This window comes from Lepidochelys olivacea (genome assembly GCF_965140295.1).
Source record: "Lepidochelys olivacea isolate rLepOli2 genome assembly, chromosome: 8".
NCBI lineage: Eukaryota > Metazoa > Chordata > Testudines > Cheloniidae > Lepidochelys > Lepidochelys olivacea.
In genome coordinates this window covers 87,655,586-87,671,636 of record NC_140418.1, presented here as the reverse complement: position 1 = coordinate 87,671,636, position 16,051 = coordinate 87,655,586, and the positions used below count along the sequence as shown (strand labels likewise).

At 38.8% G+C, this 16,051-nt stretch overlaps 1 protein-coding gene across 1 annotated transcript in view; it reads left to right on the top strand.

Moving 5' to 3' along the window:
• LRRC7 (leucine rich repeat containing 7) overlaps window positions 1–16,051 on the top strand; it is a 379,972-nt gene that overhangs the window by 165,138 nt on the left and 198,783 nt on the right. Inside the window, exons 6-7 of the mRNA XM_084637479.1 lie at window positions 4,222–4,311; window positions 7,691–7,747. Of these exons, the coding sequence (XP_084493605.1) occupies window positions 4,222–4,311; window positions 7,691–7,747 (147 nt within the window). The remainder of the gene's footprint in view (window positions 1–4,221; window positions 4,312–7,690; window positions 7,748–16,051) is intronic.

The following is a 16,051-nucleotide window of genomic DNA, read 5'->3' as shown; positions in this document are numbered from 1 at the left end:
CCACCTCAACTAGCACCTCTGCCTCCCTGCTGAGCACTAGCCTTCTACCTCCAGCACACCCGTGACTTCTGCGCCTCCTCTAGTCTCTTCCTCGCCATTGCTGTTGAGGCTGCACTCTCTCATCGCAACATCTCTCCCCCTGCATGGTGGACTGCTATGCTCTCTCTTGCTTCCTCCCCCACCGCCAGGAGTCACAGTCCACTCCACATGGGCTCATGCTGCCACGTCAGCTTTCCTTACAGACATCACATAGCAGGACATGTGCCAGGCAGCCACTTGGTCCTCCATCCAAACCTTTACCACTCATTATGCTCTCACCCTGCTGCAGTGGCAGATGCGGCTGTTTGCTGCACCATCCTTCTGACTGTGACTTCTGGAGAGCCCTCACGCCTGCCTCCACTCTGAGTACTGCTCGCTACTCTCCTGCATTTGGAATCCATATAGGGACCATCACTTGAAGAGGAAGAAGAGATTACTTACTGTAACTGGAGGTTCCTTGAGATGTGTGGTCTCTATCTGGATTCCAATCCCGCTCTTCATCCCCTCTGCTCTGGGCTTTGCTACTGCCTGGTAAGAGGGAACTGGAGCAGCATCGACCCTCATGGCCTCTTAAAGCTTCGGATGCATCACACAGTCAACACATGTGCGGGTCAGTGGTCATTACTATGAACAGTTCCGGTACATGGCATGCATGTACACCCACGCTGGAATCCAGATAGGGACCACATATCTCGAAGAACCTCCAGTTACAGTAAGTAACCTTCTGTTACTATTCTTCCAAGGTCCCAATCCTGCAAAGATTTGCAAGTAAGTATGTTCATAGGTCTTTGGGAGGGTCAAGACCCAAGTTTTGAGTTTAAGATTTTCTACTTTTCCCCTGAAAAAATTGATAACATAAACAAACATACCAAACAACACAGAATGCAGTATCGTACTATTTTTGACACTTGATGTCATCAACTGCTGCAAGCCTGGAAACATGAGTAAAGGGAAAAGTAATTTTCGAACATATTATAAGGTAATTCAAAATGGACATTTAAATGTTTTAAAACTTCAACTCTGGGAATGCGTTACTAGTTAGTATGAAATAGATGCAACAGATAAGCAGAGAGCTCTTTAATAACATGTGACATTCAAATTAATGGGTTTTATGCACAAGCACAACTGCAGAATCAGGGTCTAAGACTATTGTATAGGACCCGTGCAAGCTAGAAAAAAAGAGATCGCTGAAATGTTGGTAATAGCATGTTTCAGGTGCTCATTAAATGTAATTTCTTGTTTTGTGGTATATTTGTGTGGTTTCCTGCAGTAGATTTTATTGTCCAAATATTTGTTCTAAAATTACATTGACATTTTAAATGTACATGTATGTTCTTTTAAAGATTGTGGATTTTAAAGTCTGTAAATGTAGCTTTCAGATTATTAACCTTTGACAAAAAATGCAATGGAGCGTATTGAGTTATTGATCTATATATTATGATTTGCCCTATAGCGTATTACGAAGACACTCAAAATGAAACACTGATGTAAAGAAAAGATGAAATCTTGTATTAATTGAGTTATTTGACCAAGGACTCAAAATTCATTCCTGTATTAATCTGACACCTAAAACTGGTTATAAATTAAATGATCACATTTTGAAAAATACATGCCTAATCTTGTACACCCTGACTTATGTAAGGACTGTCACATGAATAAAGGTTTCTCCAATCAGGCCCCTAGTTCATACAGAATATATGGTGTGGTAGATTGTTTTAAAATGTATGCTAGTGTTCATTTATAATTGCCAGATTATAGTGTCATAATAAAAAATTGTAAGAGATAATGTAATATTTGAGCTCTTTGATGTGACATTGTTTGGCTTGGCATCTGTAGCATCTTTTTCATTATTCTGAGGTATAAGACCTTCTATTTAATGGGCTTGGTTCTACATGGTGTTGAGTACAATGGCTCAATCTAACAGAACCGTTGTAATCCTGTTAAAGTCAGTGGCTAAATGCTTAATTGTCCCACCTCAATATTTTCTAAATAATGTACTGTTGTATGGAATTTCCTTGGGTTACCTAACCAATTTACCTAGATAACTCCATTCTGCTCAAACAGTGAAAGGATTTGCATGCCACCAGATTGAAAATGTTGTGCATTCTGCAACCTGTTGTTGCTTTAAAACTGCCATATTCCCCGAACATGTGTGGCTGCCTATTCCCCGAACAGTGGTAGTCCTGGGCAAGCAGTTTATTTTGTGCCAGTCTCTCTTGCCTACATCTGATGCCAGGAGGATGCTTTTGGGTGGAGAGCCAATGGAAAGATCTCTAGGGATATGTCTACACTGCAGTTTTTAGCCCCGCAGCCTGAGCCCTGTGAATGTAAACCCATGTCAATTGACCTGGGCTCTGAGACTTGCTGCTCCAGGAATTTTATTGCGGTGTAGACTTACCCTAGGAGACTGTTCTACCCAGCAGCCCAATGGCTGCTCTAAGTTGTGCAGAGGGTCAGTTTAGCTCACCTTGGCTGGCCCAGGGTTGGGATATTTGGCTCTGACTCACCTTTGTCTCCCTCCTCACAGCACGACTCAGCTCAGTAATGAGCCCAAAGTTCTCAGCAGCAACAGGATCACACCACTTCTCAAAAGTAAGAACAGGTGTTCACATGGCACTTTTGTGGCCGGCGTTGCAATGTATTTATATGCCAGAGATTGTAAAATTCTTATGCCCCTTCATGCTTTGGCCACCATTCCAGAGGACATGCTTCCATGCTAATGATGTGTGTTAAAAATAAAATGTGTCAATTAAATTTGTGACTGTACTCCTTGGGGGGAGAATTGTATGTCTCCTGCTCTGTTTTACCCGCATTCTGCATATATTTCATGTTATAGCACTCTCGGACGATGACCCAGCACACGATCATTTTAAAGAACATTTTCACAGCAGATTTGGCAAAATGCAAAGAAGGTACCAATGTGAGATTTCTAAAAATAACTACAGCACTCACCCAAGAAGTGAGAATCTTAAGAATCTGAAGTGCCTTCCAAAATCTGAGAGGGATGAGGTGTGGAGAATGCTTTTAGAAGTCTTAAAAGAGCAACACCCTAATGCGAAAACTACAGAACCCAAACCACCAAAAAGGAAAATGAACCTTCTGCTGGTGGCATCTGACTCCAATGATGAAAATGAACATGCATCAGTCTGCACTGCTTTGGATCGTTATCAAGCAGAACCCATCATCAGCATGTAAGCATGTCCTCTGGAATGGTGGTTGAAGCATGAAGGGACATATGAATCTTTAGCACATCTGGCTAAAATATCTTGCAATGCCAGCTGCAACAGTGCCATGCAAACGCCTGTTCTCACTTTCAGGTGACATTGTAAACAAGAAGTAGGCAGCATTATCTCCTGCAAATTGTAACCAACCTTGTTTGTCTGAGTGATTGGCTGACCAAGAAGTAGGACTGAGTGGACTTGTAGGCTCTAAAGTTTTACATTGTTTTATTTTTCAAGGCAGGTTTTTTATGCATAATTCTACATTTGTAAATTCAACTTTCATTATAAAGAGATTTCACTGCAGAACTTGTATGAGATACATTGAAAAATATTTTTTTTGTTTTTTACAGTGCAAATATTTGTAATAAAAATAAATATAAAGTGAGCACTGTACACTTTTTATTCTGTGTTGTAATTGAAATTAATATATTTGAAAATGTAGTAAACATCCAAAAATATTTAAAATAAACGGTATTCTATTGTTGTTTAACAGCACGATTAATCACGATTAATTTTTTTAATGGCTTGACAGCCCTAATGTATATACAATTACGTTACTACCTTTATAATCAAAAGACATGCTATATCCTAGAGAAATAGAGCCCCCACTCAAGAAGTTATGAAAAGTGAAGTACTCAGCATATGCTTGCCATTTCAGTAAAAAAAAATCCTCTGATAAAAAGCTTAAAGTAGGATAAGAGAGAAGGATGAAGCCACTTTAATGTGTCAGGCACATAAATTTCATCCTGTGACAGTAACAGGGAAAAGTTGAGTGCTATTTGTTTTAATAACAAGCAAAAATGCCACCTGTAACAATTTTCTCTATAAATTCTTCTTTTTCATAAGCTGTGTAGCTAAGGGATGTGAGGGTGGAGAACTTATGCTTCTCCATAGAGATTTACATTTGCATTGTTTCTATAGCAACCCAGATTCAAAGACTAAATCTTTAACTTCTCTTTAGGCTGCCAGATGGTTTCACGCAGCTTCTAAACTTGACCCAGCTCTACCTAAACGATGCCTTTCTGGAGTTTCTTCCAGCTAACTTCGGAAGGTAAGTTAATTGTTAAACCACATTACCACTTCACAAGCAATTGATTTAGTTTTAAAAGATCATTTAGAAGCGGTGTGCATGTAAAACAGAAAATATATGATTGTTAGTCCCTGCAATCCAGTTTTGATGAATGATAGGAGGCAGGAGTGGAACTGGTTTCAGCTGGGTGGTTGGGGAAGACATCCTGAGTAGTGGGGAGCTGTTAAGTGAGTTAGGAAGATATGGATGTGGGAAGAGTAATAGTTAAGCTACAGGACAGTAGAATAACAGCAGTTAGATTGATGACCTCCAGAACTAGCTAGTGTGTGCCAGCACTGTGTAAGCAAATTGGTTTACTGCAATACTTTGATCCAGCTTCTCAGTGGCCAGTGTTTGTGCTTCTCTTTACTTGTTCTTGACCAAAAGTGACTGCTGCTTTTTGGCCAAAGGGGCAGAAAGAACAAAGTAGGGTCTGTTCTTGTAGTCTCTGTTTCTGGTTGCTTCCTCTGGTGAGGAATCCAAGGGCTGCCTGTCAGGAAGAAAGAGAAAAATTAAATGAGTATGGCAGAGTGAGCAAAGTAGAGATGTGAAAGTGAGATCCAGAGAAGAAAGGAAAAAGGGAATGTAGACTGATTCAGATAGATATAGAGAAGAAATGAACAGAGTAGTAGGAAGACAAAGCTGAGAAAATAGAAAAACAGAAAACCCAGGAGGAGGGAAAAAAACCAAGAAATAAGAGAAGTTGGAGCAGGAAATACTTAAAAAAAAGCTGAGTCTGCAGAAACAGGGTAGCAAGTACAGTTTGAGTGTTGGCAATAAGGATGTTGGAAATGCACTATTGCTCACTTTGCCCTTGGAAACTGCCTTGAAGTTGGCTAGCTCATTGACCCATACCATACATTGTGTACATACAGTAAATATGTAAAGTACACTTACCCAGGACTGGCTCTAGGCACCAGCAAAGCAAGCACGTGCTTGGGGTGGCACATTTCTAGGGGCGGCATTCCGGTCACCCTTTCTTTCCCCCCGGCCCCGCTCAGTCAACCAATAAGCCCCTGCGTGGGGCGGGGCGGGAGGCTCAGCATGGTGGTCCCGGCCCGGGGCAGTCCCTGCCCTGGACCCCCATCACTGGGGGAGCGGGGCGATGCGGCTTCTCCCTCCCTGCCCGCCCTGCCACACGTGTCACAAGCGGCGGAGGAGCTGGAGCCGAGTGGAGTGGAGCCCGGGATCGGGGCAGGACCTGCAGCCGGTAAGGGACCCACTGCCCTGGGCGGCTAGGCGCTGGGTGGGCGCCCCTGGTCCGCCCCCATCCCCGTGGCTGACCCACCCTCCGGCCACTCTGTCAGTTACTGTCCCCTCTGCGGGGGTGGGGCTGGGTCTGAGATTGGGCTGGGGGCCCACCGGCAGGATGTACAGCCCCAAGCACCTCACTCCAAACACTGCCATAGCATTACACATTCTTTTAATATTACCAGTATCAGTGATTTCTGGTGAGCGCAGTTTCTCAAAATTGAAATTACTAAAAAATTATTTAAGGTCCACCATGTCTCAGAATCATTTGTCAGGACTCGCATTAATTTCAATTGAAAGTACCATTGCAAAAAATTTAGATTTCACTGAATTATTAAAGGACTACGCAAGTATAAAAACCAAAAAAATTCAGTTCCTGTAAATTCTTTTAATTTATGTGAAACTGGGTGCACCGGAAGACACTAACGTTTTTCATTACAGTGTATAGTTGAACCCAAATTTGTTTATAATTGTGATTTAATTAAAATTAAATGAGTACACTAGTAGGAAATTGTTTTATTTCACTAACTACAAATTCTCTGTTTTCATTTTTTTTTAATTTTAAACAGTCAAGAGAAACAAAAACAATTGCAAAGTGCAAACTTGTAAAAGCCAAAAAAAAAAAAAAAAAGGGGGTCGGGGTGGCCAAAATTGTTTTTTGCTTGTGGCGGCAAAAAACCTAGGGCTGGCCCTGCACTTAGCTTATGTGTTGAGGATATAGAAAATATGATACATGGTGGTATGGTATAAAGGTTTTATCAGTTTGGGATGATCATACTATTTTCATGAGTGGTGAAGCCACAAGTTACTTACACAGATCATCTCAAATGAATTTTTACAAAATCTTTCATGTTTTTTGTAAGCTGCAAAACACATTTCAGAAAAAACTATTTTAGGAAAATTTTTTGATTGTTATTTTTTAAAAATAATGTATTGGGAGTATTTCTTGTAACCTTCTGCATATAAAGCTGGTTGCCTTAGTTACCATGAGTCTGATTGTAAAGGACTCAGAGGGAGCCACAAAAGCTCTGATAATAACTTAAAATAGTTTTTCTATACATAAAAAAGTTATGACTTCAAAGTCTGTTATTTTTACAGTTGAGCTTATAATTAGGCTTTATTTGTAGGCCTAATTATCGCAACAGTTAACTCTCTACAGATTCTCTACAGCTGAAATTGTGGGACTTTGGGTCAGGAATAGAGATCCTTTGGCTCCTATACCCTTCATCACTGGGGTTAATAATGATCTAAGATAAAAGAACCCAGGAATAGTGGCATGATTTGAAGTCCATTGAAGTCAGTGGGTGGCATTTGATGTCACCATGGCTGAGCTCTGGAACAAGCCCTTAAAGCCAAAAACTCTGGAGTTCTAATCCTGGTTCCTCAACCCCCATTTTGTGTGTCCCTGTTTTGTGTCAGTTTTCCCATTTGTGAGCTTACTGTTCTACCTCAAAGTTTGTTGTGAGTATTCATTATTTAATGTTTGTACAATGCAGTATAGAGACCTTAATTCAATAGAGCACTTATGCTCATGGTGAACTGTAAGCTTGTGCTTCAATCCCATGGAAGTCAATGGGGATCTGTGTCGGGGAAGCAGTTTGCCTGTGTGCAGTCAGTTGTAGGATCAAGGCCCAAAAATGCAAAAAGAAATTGTGATCTCTGCAAAAATGTGTGTAAACTTGTGAACAGTCATTCAAAATGCCATGCATCTGTGTAAGTGCTCTAAATATTTTAAACAATTTTAACCCTTTTACATGGGTATTCATGATTTTCCAGAACAAAACCTATTGCCAATAATCAAAGCTTGATGTAACTTAAGCTGAAGTTGGTTAGTATTACAGAACTGGAAATATTTGTGGTAAATTAAGTTTTACCATATTTCTCCAGTATAAATAATCAGCAAAAATTGATTCAGAATTATTTCTAGCAACTGACACATCATAGTACTTTCTAGCAGAGACTGGCCAGGTATATAAAAATAATGTAATGCAAATATACGGCTAAATCTTTTTGTACTGGAATAAACAGTTCTCCAGTAATTCTTATTGGTGTCAGAAGTATTTTCTCACTTGAATGTATTACTCATATTGTTTTATATCGGTATTTCTAGACTCGTCAAATTGCGTATCTTGGAGTTAAGAGAAAATCATTTGAAAACTCTACCAAAGTAAGTGAGACTTAACGTTTTTTTTTAACTGAGTTCTGTCCTGAAGTTCACAAACAGTGTAAAATATTTCCACTGATAATTGTGTAATCTGTTTGAGTTATTTTTATGTAAATTATTTATTTTCTGTTGTCTAAAGAAACTATATATTTATGGAATATGTTAGGCAAGAAGTTGCTGTGCATGCAAGTTGTTGTGCCTGCAAGTGGTGAGCAAATCTCACAAGGAGGGGGATGGAGACAGGTAAAACATTACTCCACAAATTAATGTGTATAATCCAATGTGCATCATTTTAAAATCTAAAACCTAAACAAAATTGGCAAATGAAGGATGCAGAAGTTAGGGCAAAACACTCATGATCTTAGAGTAGGCAACAATACTTTATTCATAAGATAGCTAACTGTTCAGTAATTTGTTGAAAATCAGTATTTATCAAACCTTGCTAGTGTCCCATTATATGTTACTTAATTTACCCTATAGGCAGCACTTTTAAAAAGAAATGCACATATCAAAATATCTTTTGAACATTAGAGATTTTAAGGGGAACATTTGCCTTCGTTTGTCTGATTACCTCTCTACTCTCTCATTGCTTTCAGTGGGTAGGTATCTGAGGGCAGAGTTTGTCCCTGATGTTTTCTAAAGGAAGGTAACATTTTTCTGAGGTTGAAAGCAGATTTTTAATGATAGGAGTCATATTTCTGTAAAAAACTATTTCCGCTCTTCTAGAAATCATATAACTTTGGTAAAAGAAACAAGATGTTATGCTGTTACTGAGAAGGCATTAAAATATGGGCCCTGTCCAGCAAAGTACATGTGCAGCCATTGAGGATGTGTGTGACCAGGAAGGCAACATTTATTCCTGTACACTAGAGCAATTTTGCAAAAGTCAACCTCTTGTACAAAGGACTAATACAAAATCCAAATTTTTAACAGGCAGGAAACTCCTGCAACAATCAACAACTCCTTGTAAATATGCTACACAATCATTTATCATTTTTATCCTTTCAGCTACTGATGGTAAATTCATTTACTATCCAACTAATTTATACTATACTATGTCTATTTATATTTGACACGCATCACACAGCTCTTGTATGCCTTAATTAATTGAATCAGTTACAACTCATAGGTCTGATCATGCAGTATTTTCATACCCAAAATGTCCATTGAGGTCAGTGGTTGTTTTGAGTGTTAAAGAATTCAGGATCAGCTCCCTCCAATAGAACTTACACTATTAATGGTAGTCTATATCTCTGACCCAGTCCTACTCCCCTTGAAGTCAATGAGAGTTTTGCCATTGATTTCAGTTGCAGCAGGATTGGGTGCAGATTGTGTACTGTCACAATTAATGCTAGGGACTCGCATATTTCATAGCTTGTATAGGCTGATCTTATCACACACACCAGGGCTTCTGGAGGGGAATGGAGGGATGTAAGGAGTACACACACATTCTCCTCACCCACCCCCCAACTCCCTATGTACTGCCCTGCCATCCATCTCTTTCTCAGGGATTCCCTGCAACCCCACAGTATCCGCTCATGACAGTCGCTTGTGTCTCCCCATTCTTCCTGACATGCCAGTATATTGTGTGCACCCCTATTTCCACTTTTGTCCCATGCCGGGGGCTCTGTGTGCCCCCCTTCTCCCATACCAGGTTCCCTCAATCTTCCCCTCTTTTCCCCTATATTCCCTATTTCCCCCATCCTCCCATACCAGAGTCCTCCAACCTCCTCTTCAGCAGGGATTCTGTGTGCCCGATTCCCCCCTACTCTATGGGGCTCTGTGGCTTCCCTTTCTCCATTTGAAGGTCCCCATTCCCCCCTTTATAGCAGTGCTGTGTGCAATCTTATTCTCCCCTTTTTACCCCATGCCTCCCATTTTCCCTACCCCTATACCAGGGTCTTCCAATCTTCCCCCACCTGGGATTCTGTGTGCCCCCATGCCAGTGTCACTCATTCCTTCCATGGCAAGGGTTCAGTGTGAACCCTCATTTTTCCCATTCCTCCCCACCCCGATGGCAAGAGCTCTGTCTTCCTCCCATTTTTTGTTTCACTCCTGTTTCCACTTCACCCTTGTGCTAGTGTCTCTGTCTACCACTTCCCCATGTCCCCCCATCAGGGGTTCTGTATGTCCCACAGCAGTTTCCTCCATTCTACCCCCATGCCAATGGCTGTGTGCAAACCCCAATTCTCCCTTCCTCCTCCTCCTTCCCCACCATTATTCTTCTTTCTGCCCAGGAAATAAGTAATTTGGGGTATCAACATGTTAAACTGTATTGGGAAGATGAGGAGAAATGAGTTAGGAGCATTGTTATGCTGGAAGGCAATGAGTACGATCAGGAAGTTCTTTGAGCTATAGATAATTCATAGATTCCAAGGCTAGAAGGGACCCTTATGATCGTCTAGTCTGACCTCCTGTATAACACAGGCCATAGAAGTCCCCCAAAATAATTCCTAAAGCATGTCTTTTAGAAAAACATCTAATATTGATTTAAAAATTGTCAGTGATGGAGAATCCACCGTGAGCCCTGGCAAATTGTTTCAACGATTGATTGCTCGCACTGTTAAAAATTTGCAAAAAGAAAAGGAGTACTTGTGGCACCTTAGAGACTAACCAATTTATTTGAGCATAAGCTTTTATTCTTCATTTCCAGTCTGAACACCTTATTTGCAGTCTTATTACAGAGATGCTTGAGGGTGCGGCTATGCTAAAAAGCTGGCAGGGGCTTTGTGTGTCTCCCATTTTTGTCTTTTTGGCTTTCTGATTTTCATCACAATCAATAGAGTTCTGGCTATTGATGCTTAGAACATTCCCCTGGAATTTTGGAATTGATTGGATGCAGCATTCAAAAGTTATTGCATTACCGACAGACAGAGAAATACCACTAAGTTGAGTGTAGGGCCTTCATAAACTTGGCCAGTTATTACTATTTATTTATGTATGCGTTTATTTCTATAATGAATTATGCTTTACAGGCAGATTTCTAGTTTCTAAGATGGTGATTCTATTTAGAAGACTCACAGTGTAGCTTGTGTTCTCAATAGCTTCAATACTTCAAAACAATGAAACAATACCTTTTTTGAGGATGATAGGTATAATTTTATTCCCACACTGTGTTTTTGCCATTAATTAATTGCTTTATAAACATAATTATGTGGATAAGATATTTCTGGTTTTGTGAATGCTGCACTGACTCTTGTAAAACAGTGAGGAAATTCTAGTTGTCCATATATGTCCTCTGCTCTTTGCTATGGCAGAAAGTATTTATATACCCTGCTGAGAAGACCTGGAAATAAATACTATTTCCCTATGTAAATGACTTATTTGAAGGTTGTAGCTAAAATTATGAGAGAAGTGGGAAATCTACGTTATGAAATGTTATAAGGTGAAGTTCACCTGAGGTAGAGGACATTGTCAAAAGGCCATTTCTGCTTCACGTTGGGACTGTAGAGTGGCCATGTAAGGTTACCTTTGCACCATCTTTATGCCATAGAAGAGTTTTCTGTGTACGGGAACAAATGAGATGTCCCATTGTAGTGGATTGGCTCCCATTAAAACATAGGCTGCAGGTAGCAGCCAGAGGGATACACTGCAACCTCTTGTCCTGTTTCCAGGTTAGTAGGTGAATTCCATCTTATGCTTTGCTCAAATTCAGCACAGTTAATTGAGGTATGTATAGAAAATAACAGGTAGCTGAAGACCATAGGACAATAGACCCTGTCATGAGGGAATGGGTGAGTACTATTGCTGGAGTCTGTGAAACAGAGGGGCCTGGGAATGTGGCACACATGGAGATTGTGGCAGCCGGGGGGAGGGTGGATTATGGGAATGCAGGCTTTTCTGGTGTTCTGATTTGCACCAAAATCAATGGTGTTTCAAAGTTGTTAATGTTACAGACAAAGAGAGAAATGCCTTGAGTTGAATGCTTTCCTTGGGAAATAAAAATAGCATTATTATGTCAAGTATACAGTGTCTAACTGAAAGGCGTGTCTATCCGTTAAAAGAAGTAGTATTATAAATCAAAATATTCCTTAACATAGTTGTACAGAAAGTCATCTGGATCTTTCATCTACGGGCTTGAGAGGCTTACATTTTCATGCAGTGATTTGATGAGAGAATTTGGTGGTCAAGATTGAGTACACTATTGAGTAAGAGAATCTTGTTGTAGATGGAAATTATTTGAATGATTCTAATGTAAAGCAAGGCATGAAAAGGAGAGAAAAAAGAATTTCATTTTGAGAAATGTACTTTTGAGTATATCTTTTTCAAACATGCTGTCTGACCATGCTTCCATTTAAATCATCTTCTATTGATTTCCTAATAATAGGAACTGGATTGCCTTTCTCCCTCCTATTTTCATATTAAATATAATTTAGAAAAACGATTTGAGGTATAGATATGGGAGAGTAGAGGAAGATATTTGAAATTCTGCATGTTCTTACAGCTATCTTTGATATTTTGAAGCAAATATTTGGATTCTTGGCATAGATAAGTATTAAGTACTTTTTGTTTATCGTAGTTTAACAATTGCAATATATCACACAAGTTTACAGTTCAAGATTTCTATTGAGTAAAATGTATCCATGGTAACTGACTATAAAGGGATATTAAGTTATTTGCATTAACTGTATCTTGATGAAAGGTGGCTTTCTATGCAAGCAATAAATCTCCAGCATATTTATTTACTACAATTTACATGAAAATGCTCAGTGCTGTCTTTTTCTCTGTTGTTTTAAGATTATCAGAGAAGGACTGATGGTATCTAAAAGCATGCCCAAACATTCCAATTTTTTCTGGATGCTTTCCTGATGGAAATTAGTGATGCATTGTGCAATAAAGGTGTTTTTTAAATTAAAAAAAAACCAGAATCTTTTTTGACAAGCCTATAGAACAGTCAGAATAATATATGAAACTGATCTGTTGTATATGGATAAGTAAATATCTTACTTTCATTTTAAAAGATAGTATTTGGTGTTCCTGTCTTTTGTCTACAGTAATTTCTCTGACAGAAAACATTACAGAGTTAGATTTATAAAGTATAATCTTTTTTCCTTGTTTAATTAATTTGCATTGTACTTCATACAAACATTCGGACAGGATTTTTACTATAAATTACTTGTTCATTTTTGTCTCATTTGCTTATTTAGTTAATATTTATATTTCTTGCTATGAGCTTTTTAACATTTGGAAATATTAAGAGATTGGAAGCAGTTTAGAAATCATTGACTAATATTGAAAAATCACATCTAATATTATATTAGTGACCTAAACGGATACATAATTAAATTTAAAAAGTATATTTTTTCCTTCGTTACATCTGTTAAATGCTTTGGATAGTTTGAGCTTTTAACCAATAATTATGAAACTTAAACTATCTCCCTGTTTTAAGCAACATTACAAACTACTTCACAGGGCCATCTTTTGGCTTAGAAAAACAAACAAGATAACTATTTCTTGATTCTATTTATACAAAGATATAATCCCTCTTTAATCATTGTAAGAATGTGCTATCTTAGTTAGCCCTCCCGCTCCAAAGGGGTGGGGTGGGGGCTAAATACAGAACACCAGGCAATGGCAAACAGTGGCCTAAACAGCAACTGAAGTTGTACGTTGCACAATAGTGGCTAACAAAGTCATCACCATCCAGGAATAAATCAAGTCTTTCCTTGTTTTATCAGTCCTTGGAAATTTAGTCTCAAAATGGTTGTGTGTTAAGCCTGTTCACTCCAACAGCGCTTTCACATATGGTCCTGCAGGGTTCTAGTCTGTTACCCTTTCTTGTGTAATGTGTATGTGAAGCCACTAGTTGAGATTGGGTGCTCTCCATAAATCAACTAACACATTTTTTGATGATTTTCAAAACCCATCTATCCCTTGTACCAGCGAAACAAACGTGCAGAATTGATGTTACATAATTTATGGACAGCCCCATGGAAGGTGTTTTGGCCCAATCAAATTGCACTGAAGTAAATGGAAATATTTCTGTTGATATCAGTGGAGTTTGGATCAGATCCTTTGTGCTGTGGCACCAGTGTGTAACTTATTTTGTATCAGAAAAGATGATGCAGTTTCCTTGCTTCCCCAATACCTAGCTGAGTCTGGGAACTATATGACAGTGAGAAGGCTGAAACTCAATCCAGGGGGAAAAACGGAATGTAGGTTGCTGTAGGGGAAGCAACTTGATGAATTGCTAGGAGAGAATTATAACACCTTTATCAAGAGGAGTGTACTTTTAAGGTGCCTTTTGAACTACTGGCTGTTCTTAGAGTACCAGTTAGTGAATGGTTGCTTGCTTGTAACATTTTTTTCATCAGTAGTGATCTAGGAGATGTCAGCCTTTATTTGATATTGTGGACCTTACAATAGTATCCATGCCTTGCTACCTCCAGGATGGACTATTGCGGTGATTTCTATTTGGTCCTAACCACCATGGAGATCACTCACAGACTTAACTAGAGGAGAATGTAGCAGCACATTAATCATTACAAATCATGAACTGCACTGGCTTCTCATACGGTTCTTCTTAGTGCACTTCACGAGGTTTGGTTCTATTATCTAAAATGTGATGTGGTTTAGGACCCAGCTTCCTTAAACACTGCCCCTGTCTCCACATCCACCATGACAATTCAGATCAGCTAAGGTGAATTTTCTCACAGCCTGTACATGCACTCTTTTGAGGACTGGAGACGTGACTTTAATAGAGGTTCCCTACAATGGAACTTACTCTCTTTGGGGGTCTGCCAGAGCCTGAGTTTACCACTATTTACACAGCAGTGCAGAGCACATCCTGTTGATCAAGCCTTTACTTAACTATGGATTGTAATGATGTTATTTACTACTTTAGGGTTGGCAGTGGGGCTGTTTGTACTATTTTTTTTATTATGGAAAGTTTATTTTAATATGATGTTAGATTTCATATACACCCTGCACCCAGGGCCATGGAGAATGATACAGTGATATTATTATATAAGTAAACTACATAATTAACTGTGAAACACTCATACGTGTGTACCTGTGTATTAAGGGTCTCGAGCCTCCAGGTCTTAGTGAACAGCATGATCTACACACTTGAATTGGACTGCCAGAGGGCAGCGGGACATAATATTTTGGCAAAGTGAGAGGCACTCACACTTGTAGTATATCATTATATAGAAATAATAGCTGGTAAAGAAAAAAAACAATTAAATACACTTCTCTTTCTCTCTCAATTTTTTGTTCATTTTTATTTTTGCACTTTGTATAATATATGAACTAAGGTGTTACCCTGATTTTGCTGGGAGTTCCACACATGAAGAGACTTCTGGATCAGAAGTAGATTATTAGAAACGCTAAAGAGGTTTTTATGCCTCTTGCAGAGAAGGTGTCAGGACTAGTCTGATGATGCCAAACAGGTTAAATATTCTCAAACAGCCCTACTGAAGTCAATGAGTAAGTATTCACAACATGAGGAAAGCTTGCAAAATTGGCCCAATAACAATTTTGTATCAATTTTATATTAGTCATAGGTAACAATATTACCAGTAAATTCTTTCATCAAAGAGAGAGAGAGAAAAAAGTGTGTTTTAACTGTCTTTTCCCTTACCAGACGTATCCCTAATAGATTTCATTATTAAAGCAGTGAAGCTACAATTGTTCATAACTTCACTGCATATTCAGAACTGGACGGGTGTGAATAAGTAATTTCCATTATCCTGCCTACAAGATTAGTTGTATGGCACTGTGCATTGTTTTGTAAATGAAATTTATATCCCAACATTCAGTTATACAATTACAATTAAAGAAGTTGGCAAAAATTGCTTTCTAAGGACTCTTTCTCTTTTTTTCTTTAGACTGATATGTAGAATGAGATGTGATATTAGGAAACAAGATGTTACAAAATATGTCATATGTTTGGGGTGTGTCCCTGCAACTACGATCTATGGTGCCCCAAATCCATCCGATAATTTTCAATCTTTTGTTCAAGGTTTTCAATACAAATGAGACTAACTTTATTCTTTTGTTATATACAGTCTGAATATTGAGATGTGATTTTCATATACACTTGCTAGAATCATAATGGTTTTATGCAAAAAGTTGTCTGGTTTTAAATATGTACATATTTGACACAGAGAGAGAGAGAGAGACTATTTCTCTGACAGACCAAATAGCCCTTATATTGTAGATGCTTCCCTATTTGGTTCCTTGATCTGCTTTTTTGTCCATTATTATTAATTAAAGGGTTGTTCTACACTATTCATGTTTGGTACACATAGAAATTCCTCTTGTAACTAGGTATTCTGCTAATAGATATTCTTTTAAGTGGATTCA